Below are 14955 nucleotides of genomic sequence, written 5' to 3'. Positions count from 1 at the left end.
CTTAAAATTATTATTTATATATTATAAAATATATTAATAAAATTATTTTCTGATAATAACCAACAACAAGCAATGCAACTTTCTATTTATAGATGTGTGAAAAGAGCTGTTTTATTATTAAAATTTAAATGGTAAATAATGGCTTTGTGGCAGTGGTACAGAAAAGTCGTTCAGTGCATTAAAAAATAATTAAAATATTTAAGATGTTTAGTAATAAAACTACAATAATTTAAACTTAATCATTTATTTTTTACACAACTATAAACATTTACTTTAACAAGTAGATTTATCTACGTCATAATATAAATAACAATATGTGGTCCACGGACCACTAAATTTACAGCTTTTCATTTATTTCAAAAAACAGAGCGGTTGTTCGTGGAACTTTTTAATTAGAAATATTTTGACTTCTTTGCAATTTCATAATTTAGGGTGCGGTAAGTTTGTAGTAATGAAGTAGGTATTAATAACATTTATTTTGGATAAAGGTTTTTTTTATTGCCCTTGTAGGCAGACGAGCATACGGACCACCTGATGGTGAGTGGTTGCCGTCGCTCATGGACTTCAGCAATGCCAGGGGCAGAGCCAAGCCGCTGCCTAGCGACCGTTTTGTTGCATAACTTTCTGATTAACACAAAATGTCTTGTGACGGGGGGGGGTCTAGTCCGGCGAGGAGGGCGGCTGCGTGCAGAAGTAGGGCGCGGCGTGCGGCTGCAGCAGCGTGCGGCACACGGAGCACACGCGCGCGGGCAGGCGGCGCGGGCCGGCGGGCACGCGCGCACTCACGCACGCCGCGCAGAAGATGCGCCCGCAGTGTCGGCAGTGCACCTTCTTCTTGTTGCTGGGCAGCGGCTGGCGGCACGACGGACACTCGTGCACGTCGTCCTCGTGCTGCCACCGCACCTCCGTGTCCGCCTCCCTGATGCGCTGCAGCTGCACCTGGAGTATTTTATGGCCTGATAACTAAGACCTTTACGTCATGTCTTATTTTATATTCTTATTTTTATGAAAAATGATATTATGCAGTAAAATGAAATGAAGATGATTAATTTGAGACATCAATCAACTGGGATGAAATTAAATGAAATGAGATGAGATGGAATGAAATGTAAACCCAGAAAAATGATGGTCATTTACTGAGATTTTTTCAGTGGACTTTTTACAGGAACCCGAGAAGTTACGTCCAGCGGCTTTGGTTCATTTTCCCACGTTTGTGCACTTTCACAGATATTAAACAGTTAATAAACCACCGTTATTACACATTTAAACCTGAAAAAACACTAAATAGACAAAATAAAACAAATCACACAACTTCACTCCTCGCGTTCCCGCCAAAAAGTCTTATTTAATCTATTCTCAATTTGACCACAGACTATATGTAATAAGTTTGACAATAGTCAAATAATATGCATGTGTGTGTGTGTGTGTGTGTGTCAAATACATGATAGTGTGTGTAATGTTTTTATTTATTGATTTAATGTATTTTTTATGCATAATTTAAAACAATATTAACATTCTGCACACCTCTATATTCTCTATAAGTGTGGGAAATTTCATACTTCTCCGTCCGCGCAATTTTCGTAAAAAGGGGTACATAGTTTTTGCTTCACGTATTAATATATAGATATATTGATAGATTTGAACTAACTGACAGATGACATCATGATACAAATATCCCGAGGCGAACACGCGGCGCTGGCGGCGAACACGAACTGGCTCCGATGTAACATCCATCCGGATGGTTTGTGTTAATGTGCGCTTGTCCGCATAAACGTTAAGAATAAACGAAAAGAATAGCCCGCAATAAACTCGTTTTTCAATTAAATTTTTCCAAAGTAAATTTAAATAGTTTAGCCAATAAACTTATGTTCGACCCGAACCCAGCGCCCTCGTGGCAGCCCAGGGCTCCGGAAACCAGCACGAGGTGCCCGTCGAACATGTCCGCCGTATGTACTATTTTAACAAAATATCGTCTAATCACTCACCGGGACCGATGACTTCGTCGTCTCACGCCATATCACTTAGGGAGAAGACTTTAGGGCGGGAATGGATAAGGAATAGTGATCATGGAAAACTGTAGCGTACCGCAGCAAGACCGTCACACATGAGGGTACCATCCCATTCGAGAAGCAAGCAGAAGTGACAGATGTCAAGTCGCGAACGCCGCGCCAATTCGCAACCCGTTCCCACATATTGGTTTTCAACAACTTATAAACTGACCTGCAGAGACTGCGACAGTCTGACGAAGTCCTGCTGCACCTTCTCGCTGTTGTCCAGCTCCAGCTGCAGGGCCGCCACACGACTGCGCATCTCCGCCGCCTCCGACTGCAGCCGCTTCTGTAACAGCAGTCCACGGGCCACTGGCAGGGGAGCCAAGCGTTTGAGCTCTCTAACATTACTCGACAAAAAGATGATGTCCGCTGCGGACCCCCGAACACCACAGTGGACCCCTACGGCCTCCCTGTATATAAGAGCGTTATTCGGGTGTGAAGTACATCGCGTGCGTGGCGGCGGTACCTTGTCCTCCAGCAGCCCCTCGATCATGTCGTTGGAGTGCCGCAGCTTGTCGGCCAGCTCGTTCATCTGGGACCGCTCCGTCTGCAGCTTGTCCAGCTCCTCCCTGCGGCGTGAGGGTGCGGATGTGTTCAGATCTCGTTGTTGTATAAACAAGGTTCGTTGAATTAGATTTGAATTCCCAGAAAACTAAACCGACTAAAAAGGGGGGAAGGTACTCGCAAATGCTCGCTTGATATTGTTTGTGGTCTTCTGTCCCCGGGGCACTGTTCTGGATTGCTGAAGTTTAAGACACACGGACACGCGCACAAGTCGAATAGCAAAATTTGCGAAAAACAGTATTTTTGAATTAAATAACATTTTTTTACAGTTGCGCGCGCGGTGCGAAGCGTCGACTCAGTTCTTTTTCTTCGCCCGCTCGGAGGCGCGTTACAATTCGTCATAAAGCCGATAGATGGCGTGGATTACGAAAAAGGGAATTTTAGTCGGTTCCCTAACAGTCCTAACTCGACAACACGGACAGGAAGGTCCACAGTTTGTCTGGTGTACGTACTGAGCGGCGTGCAGCTGCGCGGCCAGTGCTGCCGCCCTCTCCTCGTGCTGCTGGAGCGCGGTGGACTGCTGCAGCAGCTGGAGGCGCTGCTGCTGCTCCACGGCGGCGGCCTGCTCGCGGGACAGGCAGCACGAGATCAGCTGCTCGCGGAGACGGAGGGTCAGCTCCTGCAGCTCCTGGCAACAGATGACAGTAATCCAGTTAATCATTAATGAATTTACCAACAGTCCGGATTTCTTCTTGATTTTATTCTTTTATTAGGTGTCACAATCCAACAAGAGTCCCTTCAAACGTTGGGTTCGGTGGAGGAACAGGGCGACGTGGCCAGGTCAGGTTCCCACTGGTCAGTTCCCCTCAACGCTAGCGCGGGATGACCTCGGAGCTGCCGAGCCGTGGCTACACTATACAGTCGGCAGGCTGGCGGGCACCTGCACGTCGTCGGGCAGATCGATAATTTCATTTTGCATCTCCTCCGCTTTCTTCAGGTAGCGGCCCAGCAGCGTCGCGTTGTCTCTTTCTAAGCTGCAACAACGAATAAAAATGCTTTATTAAAGCATCTTCGAACCCCACATAGGAACAAGGGACTATCCGAGTCCACAGGGCGGGGTCGGCGCACCGACCTGTCCAGTTTCCCCTGCAGCGTCTCCCGGTCCACGGTGAGCAGGGTGACGTGGTGCAGCGCGCGCTGGGCGGCGGCGCTGGCCTGCTCGGCGCGGGCGGCCACGGCGCCCCGGGCTGCCGACACGGCCGCGCCCAGCTCCTGCGGCCACCGAATACTCAACTAAGTCCTCGCGGCCGATATATAAATATGTCAGCCAATTATAATATAGTAAATACGGTCTTCTCAACTTTCCAGCTCATGTCTTTACTCAAAAATTTCTATAATTATTATGATCCAGCAAATATCACATTACAAGCTGAACGTGTTCATTCTAAAGCAGAATGAGGTTGTATTAAGTAAGAGTTGAAAGACAAACGGCACAGAAGCAGCACCTCTAGCTGCGCGGCGGCGGCGGCGCGGGCGGCGTGCCAGGCGCGCACGGTCTCGTCGTGCAGGGAGCGCACGCCCTCCAGCTCCTCCGTGGCCTGTGCACACACGCGCAAGTGGTGAGTCTACAGTGAGCCCCGGGGGGTGGCGGGGGGTGTCGGGGGGACGTACCTGTGCGAGGGCCTGCTCCAGGCCGGTAGCCCGGTCCCGCGCCGCCGCGGCCTGCGCCTGCTCGCCCACCAGCTGCTTCTCGTAGTTCACGCACATGTCGCACTGCTTGTGGACCTCTGCGCAACGAGCACACACCCTACTAACTATACTTGGAGGCAATATAGAGAGCCAGATGACCCACGAGGCCGCACTATCACCTCACCCCGTAAGGCCGAAACCTCAACTAAACATAGTTAAAGTTAACTGTTTCCTTAATATTATGCAAGTCAACAACTGTTTAAGTTGGTATTCAAGAGAATTCATGACTTAGCTACCCCCACTTTCTACTATAAATAATAGTACTAGGGTTACCCAAAAAACGCACAAAAGATTCCGGCTCGATCAGTCGAACGGAGCGGAGCTCTCTGCTGTTATTGTTGTACACTTGAGATATAATAAATGGCATTCATTGGAAAAGTGAGTCTTAGTTACTGTCATTACGGAAGAAAATGATCATGATAAAGATAATGATGTCAGCAACGCTGGCGTCAACATTTTAAAAACCAGCGCCATAGAACCAGCCTTTCCGCCATATATATAAAATAAATAGCGGTTGAGTTTATGGAGCACTTAAATCACACATTACGAAAAGAAACTATATATCGCTGGCGACAGTACAGGAGCAGTCATGTTGTTGCTTCACAGCGTTTCCGTTACAAGTAGCGACACCGCGTCCCGCCCCGCCCCCGCCCCGCCCCGCGCCCGCACCCCCTCAGTTATAAGTTCATACAGTGTGTGCTGCGGGTACTCACCCCCGTCAGTTTTGCCATCCATCGCGGCGCCAGTAGGCGGGCTCGCAGCCAGTGTTTTCTGTAAACAATTAACATTGTAACAAGCGTTCATAGTTACGCGCTAAAATTGGCTTGTCCGTAATACCCTTTCTCTCTCGAGCTTAACAAAATCTCAGTGGAATTTGTGAATCTCCGCAGCGTGAGTGGTCTGCGCGACTTACGAGCGCCTCCTGCAGCTGCGTGTCGGTCTCTCGCAGCTTGTTCTTGAGCGCTGCTATCTCCAGCTCCAGCGGCTCGATGATGGACTGCTCGTTGTCCTCCATGTTCTGTCACAACATTCTATTTTTTATTGCTTAGATGGGTGGACGAGCTCACAGCCCACCTGGTGTTAAGTGGTTACTGGAGCCTATAGACATCTACAACGTAAATATGCCACCTCCCTTGAGATATAAGTTCTAAGGTCTCAAGTATAGTTACAACGGCTGCCCCACCCTTCAAACCGAAACGCATCACTGCTTCATGGCAGAAATAGGCGGGGTGCTGGTACCTACCCGCGCGGACTCATAGAGGTCCTACCACCAGTATCTGATGAATACAATGTGCAACATCTTGCCCGCTCCCAATGTATTTCGCTCTAAGCTCTAGGTGGTCAGCCGAACTCACTTAAGTCGCCACTGTAGTCCGTAGACATCGCAGTGAGAATGTCGCCATCGACTTGGAGACGTGTAGTCAAAATGTTATAATAGTGAGTGCTGCTCTTTCTCCAGGGGGTCCGTTGAAGAGACGGAGTGGTGCTACTTTAGGCCATGCAGCAAATTAGTAGAAAAAATTGGGTCTTTTTTACACACTTAGCAGTTTGGTTTTTGTAAAATTATTATTTGTGGTGTGTATTTGATAAATCAATATTTACAGAATTTGTTCAGGCAGGAGGCCGTTCCTCTTTCACGGTTTTCGCGCCAAATGGGGCACAGGGTATGTGGGTATTTATAGTCTAAAGGTGTTGGGAGCAGATCGCGGAACTAACCGACCAAACGAGCCGCCTTACTCTCTATCACCCGGGGTCCGAGCCTAAGCAAAGTAGGGGGGTTCCCACGGACAACACTGACAACACAACCAGAGCGGGGCCACCCCGAGGACGCCCGACCGACGGGTCTTCGAGGCGGTAGTCCACGACCAACGACGCCGGTCTCCGTAGTAGGGTCTTTTAGAATACCCCGCTGGGTCAGCACCAGTCTACCGGGTCGAAACGTGATACATCCCCGACCGGATAATACATCAACATTAAACGATAAGTTTTTTTTTATATTTTTTCTATTGCCTTTGTTGGCAGACGAGCAAACGGCCCACCTTATGGTAAGTGGTCACCGTCACTCATGGACGTCAGGAATGCCAGGGGCAGAGCCAAGCCGCTGCCTACCATTAAGTACTCTCCGCAAGCCTCGTTTGAAGAAGAACATGTCATAGCGCTCGGAAAACACCGTGGAGGGGAGTTCATTCCAAAACCGGATGGTACGTGGCAAAAAAGATCTTTGGAAATGCACTGTCGATGAACGCAGCGAAGTTGTGAACTATAAAGAACGACAGATAACATAAACCCGCATTTGAAATTATTGGAATTGAACCTATCATTAGTAGGGGTGTGCGAATAATTCGAACTTGCGAATTATTCGATTCGGAACGAATAATTCGCAAGTTCGATTCGATTCGAACGATATTCGCACACCCCTATTGTGAACCAAACACCAAAAAATTTTTTTTTATATAATATGTTTAAAGTGATCTAAAATTAATTGACAAAAGTCTCACCCTCCTCATCGGCTGCTCCACTTCAGCATCAGCCCCTAGCTTCCGGGCCAGGGTCCGCACTAACGTGGCCGGGGCCAAGGACACCTCCTGCCACATCGCACGACGTGTTATCGCCGATTTAAAAACCATTACGTAGACAACAATCATATAGCATAGACACTATAGCTATCGTTTCGCTTGTAGTATTGTCTGGCACGATTCAATTTATATTTAATTTTACCAACTCATTAACTCGCTGTATTTATTGTACTATGAATTTTATAATGTACTTATTGGGTTGCGCGTGCGCGAGGCTCAATCTCCGGTTAAGGTCGGGCCGTAAAAATATACGGTAAAATCAATTTAACATTACAACTGATATGATATATTGAGTTGTGCTTGCGATGATGCACGATATATGAGTATTGCCAGTTCGCCGCACGCGGGTAAGTACTAATATCGATCGGTTCACGTGGTCGTGTACCTCCACATCACCGTACGGACATATCTCTGTGGACTTAGTGAGAGTTTTGTAACGTTCTGGATAGCGTGAAAGTTAATTCAAATTTGTATGTAGTTGCAACATTTGCCGCTAGGGGCGCTGTTCCAACTGCATACAAATTTGAGTTAACTTTTACGAGATCGAGAACGCTAAAGAACTCGCACTAAGCACACTGCGCGACGTAGTAGGGCGTCCTGGATTCGAGTTCAATGGGGCGGACAGTCCTTATACATTACTATTCAAGTTACGATTCCTATCAGACGGCCACTTAAGGCTAGTCGGGTCTCGTAGAATGACCTAGAGCAAAAAATATATATATATTTGTTTGTGAACTATGCTTTTGGAAATCGTCTTCAATTGCATTGAAATTGTCAACTTGTTGTTGTCACTTCGCAGGAGGTCTCCGGTGGATCTTTGGCCTGCCCGTATTAAACCGTTGTAAGTATACACAGGGACAATCTTCCACCGAGCGGGTGATATTTGCTCGGTAAACCGACGGTCCAAATTTTCTTGTTCGGAACTTATATATATGCGCTTTATCTTGAAAATGTCGTAAGCGAGACTCAGGCTGTCAAATATCTTGCGTTGTATGATGGCTACCCGCCACGCCGTACACTTAATACGTTTTATTTAGATCGCGATCTTCGGGGACGCTCAGCCGCTAGATACCCATGTAGTACTTTTTTAATTAATTGTGCGTCATTATTGTCACAAACCGAGGCATACTATGCGAAAACAATTGAAATTTAAAAATAAAAAATGTTCAACTAAAAGTAAATGATGTGTGCTGCTGACGCTACAGTCGCTCGTATTATGGGACCCAACGGCGGGAAGGTGCAGTGCCGCGATAAGGAACATGTAGTATCGAGGCGAAATGTATGTGAGCGCGGCAATGCGATAACTCGTTAGGATTGTTATACACTGAATTTCGTGGTTTTAAAGGTGTTGAAAATAATATGGGACAGGGGTCGGCAACCTTTTGAATCGGAAGAGCCAAAAATTACAATTTACAACATTTTTATGTATTGAAAGGCACAAAAAGATTTTTTTCTTGTCATCAATAAATAGTACTTCCTTAAATAAAGTTTTTTAAGGATGTAAAAAAAAATTTGAATGCGGTGAAAAGCGAGTATGATAAGAATAGAATAAGTATCTGAGAAATAAAAATGGTGCTTAATTCTTTTTAACCGATTCAAAACGTTTTTTTTTTGTGAAATGTCTATTTCACAAAAAAGTCTACGTAGTATTTGCGTATGGAACTAAAAAGCCGCGGGTTGCGACCCCTGACATCGGAGGTCATCTAACGCGCTGCGACCAAATTCTCCGGAACGTGTATATGTGTGCGTGTAGGCATACCTTGAAATCATCTTTCGCGCTATTTGGAGTTTGATACCGTTATGAAGAATTCTGAATTATTAATGCGACACCAGCGTGACACGGCTCGATTCCAAACCAGGAGTCTCTGTACAGCCGCAACCAGAGACTCCTTTACCACTTATATGCCTTTAAATACAAGATTTAGAGCAATAAGTCTGTTCACGTTTACTGGTGGTAGGACCTCTTGTGAGTACCACCACCCTGCCTATTTCAGCCGTGAAGCCGTAATGCGTTTCAGTTTGAAAGGCGGTACAGCAGTTATACTGTTAAAACGGAGACTTAAGAACTCATACCTCGCGGAGGGTGGCTGCATTTACCTTGTAGATGTCTATGGGATCCGGTAACCACTTAACATCAGGTGGGCCGTGAATTTCTCCACGCGCCAAAGTAATAAAGAAAAAAGTTTCCCCGAAATAATATAATGATGTAGGAGTGGGTAATATCGGTTTTGCCGCGTATCGAATCGTATCTATATATCGAGTATCAATATCGGATATTGAATCTATATATTTTCTGAATCTATATATTGATGGATGCTAGTAGATTTTCTCGATTCATGATATTTGAGATTTGAAACGATACGCTGATATAATATCGTAGTAGATATAGATTTAAGTCTACGTTATACGGTTGGTTTTCTGATATCAATTTATAATATGATTTTAAAGTAAGAAAAAGAACATGAAAATAAAAATATCAAAAAAACTTTCCTTCATGCTTTTATCAGGCTTAGGACTGGCTAAATTATTACCAGTTTTTAGTATTTTGTGTCTTAATTTAAAATTACAAAATATACCAAAAGAGTGTAGATTTCAAAAGTTTAATACAAACACAAGAAATAAACTCAATTATTTGGATTCAACTAAAAATAGAAAAATGTGTACTTTAAAAATCAAACACAAAAAACTTTTAAGTATTTATAAACACTTGTCCAAAAATTCTAGTTCAAGGTCAAAGCGCGTGAAATTAAATTCAACGATGCAAATAGGCTATACTGCATTCAAGTTAGGGTCGAAAGTTGAAACTTCTTTCCTAAATTGTATCCTGCTGATACGCTAAGAATAATCTACAGACATATGGACTTAAATATAAGGTTTACAATTGTATGGATAATGCCTGTTTCTGTTTCATTCATCACATGATATCCCTATCGTGCGCTCACTCATTCTGGCCGATTCGATACGAACCAAACGAATATTGCTGATATTCACGAATCGGTACGTTATGCCGATGCGCATCACATCGAGCAATATCGTGTATCGGCTGATATCGATATATAGATTGCGATTCACGAATCGGTACGATATGCCATGCGCATCACATCGAGCAATATCGTGTATCGGCTGATATCGATATATAAATTTCGGGGCGATATCGGATTCAATGATATTGCTGCGATATATAGATATTGAATCTAGATACGATTTATATCACCCACTCCTATAATGATGATAATGAAAATGACGTCAAACCGCAAGTGTAATTTTTTTTATACCCACGATTCGCGGTAATCGAAGTATATCAGACTACCTTACATGAGGTTGTCTTAGTCGCACCGCGTGACCCAGCCAATAATAATTACGAACAGTAATCATTACAGTGCAGTGTGCACGGAGCCTACGTATTCAAATTGTCGCTTTTGTTCCGAAGTGTAATTAATTCCTAACAAGCGACACAGTTCGCGTACAGATACGACTCGCACACTGAAGGCAGGAAATGGCTGCAGTTTTGAAATGACAAGAAATCAATACGCCCGTGGCTCAGACGTGGCAAGTACTCTTCGGACCATCCTGCCGAGGTTGGTACAGGACTGTACTATCAGATTTTTATTTTTTTTTATTTTTTCTATAGCTTAGATGGGTGGACGAGCTCACAGCCCACCTGGTGTTAATTGGTTACTGGAGCCCATAGACATCTACGACGTAAATGCGCCACCCACCTTGAGATATAAGTTCTAAGATCTCAAGTATAGTTACAACGGCTGTCCCACCCTTCAAACCGAAACGCATTACTGCTTCACGGCAGAAATAGGCAGGTATAGGATAGGCAAATCTAAGACTGCTCCTGCCCATATCTACGAGGTATCACTTCCGATCTGAATAGTTTGATTATATGTATTTTATATTGCATTGATGGGTCCCGAGCTCACGACTCACTTTGTGTAAATTGGTTACCATAGCTCATACACATCACAATATCGACGCCTTGACCCTCCTTGAGACGTGAGATCGAAGTCCTAAAAATATAATGGCCCTCCCACCTCTCCCAGGGGACCGCGGTCGACACAGGCAGGGCAGAGCTACCATCAGTCCCACTGTACCTGCTGTTGTTGCTGTATCTGCATTTGCCGAATCTGTTGCTCCAGCTCTAGGTTCCGTTTGGTCAGGCAGCGGAGTTCCTCCGTACCGGACGAGGAAGCCTCCACAGTTTCTATCAAATTTATCATCATGAAGTTGCATTAACCTATTCTGACATCTAACACGTTCAGGTCGTATATTCACATTCTGTATTAGCAAAAATCTGTAAACTGTAAGATAATCCACCAATCTCATTTATGATATTCGTCTTAGTCTTATGAATGCTTCATTGGTCATTGGAACGCACGACTGGTTCGAAAAAGAAAATATTGTAAAATATCCACCTTGGCAGATAAATTCTTGCAGTCAGAACAAAAATTGTATGCTGCCTACTGTATTTCTGGTACGTGCCATTTGATCCTTCTAGATTGAGGAGTGCAAAAACAATTTTTCCATACCTAATGTACCACATTAATATTATTGAGATTTCAAAGGAATTAACAGCTTTTATGTCTGTATCCATTTTTTTTCTAAATGCCAATGAGACATAGGAGTCTCAATAATATTGTACTACAGTAATTATGCGACCCTATATACATGATATGATAGAAAGAGAGACATAAACATGCAAGTCGAGTATATACATACCCTTTACTCCCCAAATGCAAAAAGATGGTAACATTTTAAACAAATCCAGTTATTAACAAATCTATATCAAACTAATAAAAAAAATATTTCCATATGAGCCTCTTAAATCCTGTTTTATCAAAAAACCAATGCAAGTACCACAAAACTAAAATATTCACACAACTTATCACAATAAACCACTCTACTGTATTGACTGAGTTTGGGGAAAACAGTTAAATTGAACAAAACACATTGATTGTAACATTATTAAAATTAATTAATTAGCTCTATATTGTGTTAGTAAACTCAGTGTCAATTACAGGTTGAACTGAATAATTTTTAGGGTTTGGTACCACTAACTTTTGTTGCAAAGTATAATAGTAATGTCATCCAGTTCAGGGAGTGTTTGGAGAATATACAATAGTCCCATACAATTGAGACTTTGACATGGATTGTTTAAGATTCAAAGTGGTTAAATTTGCAGTTATATTGTGTATTTTTTAATTGATAATTGAGGGCATACAATATGTCTTGTTATAGAAAATGAACATGTTTGCTTATTGTCGGGGCGTATTATATCACTTAAAAGCTCACTATTAGTACTTCTAAATATGAGTAGTAAAACACCAGACGTTTAAGGTTTTCAAATATTGATGTTCTTGATCATATTCTAGAAATTCATTTTGGCTTTCAGTGTTCTATGTGCTATGTTTCAATATTATATGGTAGAGGAACGGGAATCTGTTTATTGCAAACTTAGTTGTCTGATAAACCAAAACTCATGACAAACCATGGGTATACCCTGGTACCAAAAACTGGTTAAATTAAGTTATACATTTTATCTGCTCTATAAAAAAATAACTTTTTTTCTCAACCAAAGAACCATGAAACTATTGAAACAACTTGACAACCAGTTTGGAGAGTTTACAGGATCAACTTTAGAGAATTGCTAACAAGAACTAGCAAGAACTTAGAAGTCCCTAGAAAGTGCTTTGCTGAATCTTCCACAGAAACAGAATCGCAACCCACTGAGAAGATCCGGTGATAAACTCAGTGGGTTGAAAATCAGTTTAATATAAGTATATCAGCACTTTCTTATTTATATAAATATATTTCAAGTATTTATGTAAAAGGATAGCCACTTAAAATGTATTAAATTATAAATACAATCTCACCATTAACAAGCAGCTGCAAGCTTTGAATCTCAGATTTCTGATTTTCACTGAGCGTTTGTAACTGCTGTAATTCAGCTCTCAAACTTAGCACCTCTGACTCTAAATGTTCTTTATCTTGAAGCATTTTCCTCATGTCTTCTGCAAAATGTTTCCATTGTTACTATTGAATGAATCAATCACATTTAGTGTTCTAAGAGTACATACATTATATTAGGGGGCATACTTCAGGAGAAAAAGCTAATGATCAAACGTTTGTGGTCTTTATTTTATAATGATTATCCACCTTAAAAAAATCTAGTTTTTATATTATTGGTTTAAATTTTGTACATCTCAAATAAAAAAACTTTATAACATTAATTGGTAGTCAAAGGTACAGTAATAAAACAAAAAGGACAACCTTCTTTCTGTAAAAATAGTTCCTTCATTTTCGCCCTTTGAACGTTGAATTCTTCCTCTAAATCTCGTCGAGGCAACTCCTTAGTCGATGTTTTATCTTCGCCTCCACCTTCTACTCAAAAAAGGCAATTTTACCAGCTAGAAACAACGAAATACATGAATGAAAAAGTTTATCAACACACCTGTGGCAGTGTCAGTTTGTTCGGCAGACATGTTTATTTAACAAGCGAAAGCAAGCGAGGGTTTCATAAAATATTGCTTTTCGACATTATTTCGCACTCGACACTCTTTCAAAATTATTTGTGAATGAAAGACTTGAGAAATACAAATTGAAAACATGCAAAACTGCATTCACAGAAAACTATTGACGTTTTTGCATGACATCAATTTTGACCGTCAAAAGTTGACATTTCTTTTTTTTGCATAAAAGGACAAAGAATCGTAATCATCAACTACAAATAAATACTTCCGTGATAAGAAAAAAATGCTTATTTTTATGCAGTGGTTTTTATAGTAACTAAAATGTCGTGTGATTTAAAATTAATTCTCTCATTGACATTGACATATTTATTTCATTACACTAAACACATCATTCATATTAATAAACAATTGCTAATACTTTATTTTGTAAGTAATTTTATCCTTAATACGAATTTCTTTTTTTTTATATTTGCGAGATTACTGGTGGCCCAGAGGCCTTTCAGTTTTACCAGAGCAGGTGGGCGAGCAAGGGCTCAGCCAGGAGGGGTGGGATTTGCTAACAACAAACCGAGCACCTCCAAAGGAGATCTAACAACTCAAGATTAGTTGCTTCGCGAATGAATCAACTACCGGATCGAAATCGTAACCCACTGAGAAGATCTATGGGTTAATGTATTCGTCGAGCCCTTCGTCGCAAGCGACGGGTTCGGTGAGGATGATGACCGGTGCTTGAGGTACCTAAAACACCATTAATGGATAGGGAGGATCCGTAATGACGTGTTTAGGACGACGTCGAGTGTTTACCATTTGGTCCACAGGATCGGGTATGTTAATACCGGCGGCCTTGACAAGAGCGTTTTCATGTCGGGCCGCTTTCTCAAAGTGGCGCAATGATGCCGACTGTAAATACTTACTGACTGAGTCAAGCTCAAGGTCATCATGGAGATCCTAAGGAACCATGGTGCTCCGACGGCTATCCTACAATAACGGGATTTTATGACGTGAAAGAGTCATAAGTTGGTGCGGGCCGCATGGGCGAACACTACACTTGCATAGGTAATGACGGCGTATGCAAGTTTTGTAGAGTGTCACCTTATTACGAAGGCACAATTTACTTCGCAAATCATTAGATAGAGGTGTCACGGTCGCGTACCGTTTTAATGTGGGTCGGAATGTCATCCCTCTGTCGAGGGTGAGGCCTAGATATTTGACCTTCGAGGCTTTGGGCTGGCCAAAGAGAGTGATGGGGCTAACGAGCTATTAGGGAGTGGGCTGCTCGAAGTGGTATTCGGAGGGCGAACCCTTTTGAGCACCGTTGTGCTTTTCGTAGGGTTGATGTCAATGCGCCACTTCCGGAACACTATCCATCGCAGTACACATGGTGATTACTGCGATCTGGAGTCGCCGATGCAATAGCGACTTCTTCCTAGACGAGTACTAGATAGCCGTGTCGTCGGCGAAAAGCGCTAAATGGGTCTCCGGAGACCGAGGTATATCATTGATAACCTCGGTCTCCGGAGACCCATTTAGGACCGAGACAATAACTTATTACTAAATAATAACGGTGATAGCGCGGAGCCTTGCGGGACTCCGGCCGTC

At 42.9% G+C, this 14955-nt stretch overlaps 1 protein-coding gene across 2 annotated transcripts; it reads right to left on the bottom strand.

Moving 5' to 3' along the window:
- Window positions 1-228: 228 nt before the first annotated feature.
- On the bottom strand, window positions 229-13553 carry Rbpn-5 (Rab GTPase-binding effector protein rabaptin-5). 2 transcript variants are annotated; one of them, XM_028183932.2, is made up of 15 exons: window positions 13338-13553; window positions 13157-13267; window positions 12760-12897; window positions 10981-11090; window positions 6803-6889; window positions 5218-5322; window positions 5018-5075; window positions 4227-4342; window positions 4061-4153; window positions 3688-3827; window positions 3496-3589; window positions 3068-3243; window positions 2518-2620; window positions 2221-2337; window positions 229-939 (listed from the first exon to the last, which is right to left on the bottom strand). In XM_028183932.2, the coding sequence occupies exons 1-15, from the start codon at window positions 13366-13368 to the stop codon at window positions 661-663; spliced, it is 1758 nt and encodes a 585-aa protein (XP_028039733.2). In that variant the 5' UTR covers window positions 13369-13553; the 3' UTR covers window positions 229-660. The 2 variants fall into 2 exon arrangements, with proteins under 2 accessions (XP_028039733.2, XP_089585448.1); XM_089729322.1 differs by having other exon boundaries at window positions 12760-12894; window positions 13338-13524.
- Between the last annotated feature and the right edge of the window lie 1402 nt (window positions 13554-14955).

This window comes from Bombyx mandarina, chromosome 08 (assembly GCF_030267445.1).
Source record: "Bombyx mandarina strain Sakado chromosome 08, ASM3026744v2".
Taxonomy (NCBI): domain Eukaryota; kingdom Metazoa; phylum Arthropoda; class Insecta; order Lepidoptera; family Bombycidae; genus Bombyx; species Bombyx mandarina.
This window is presented reverse-complemented; position numbering and strand designations above follow the sequence as displayed.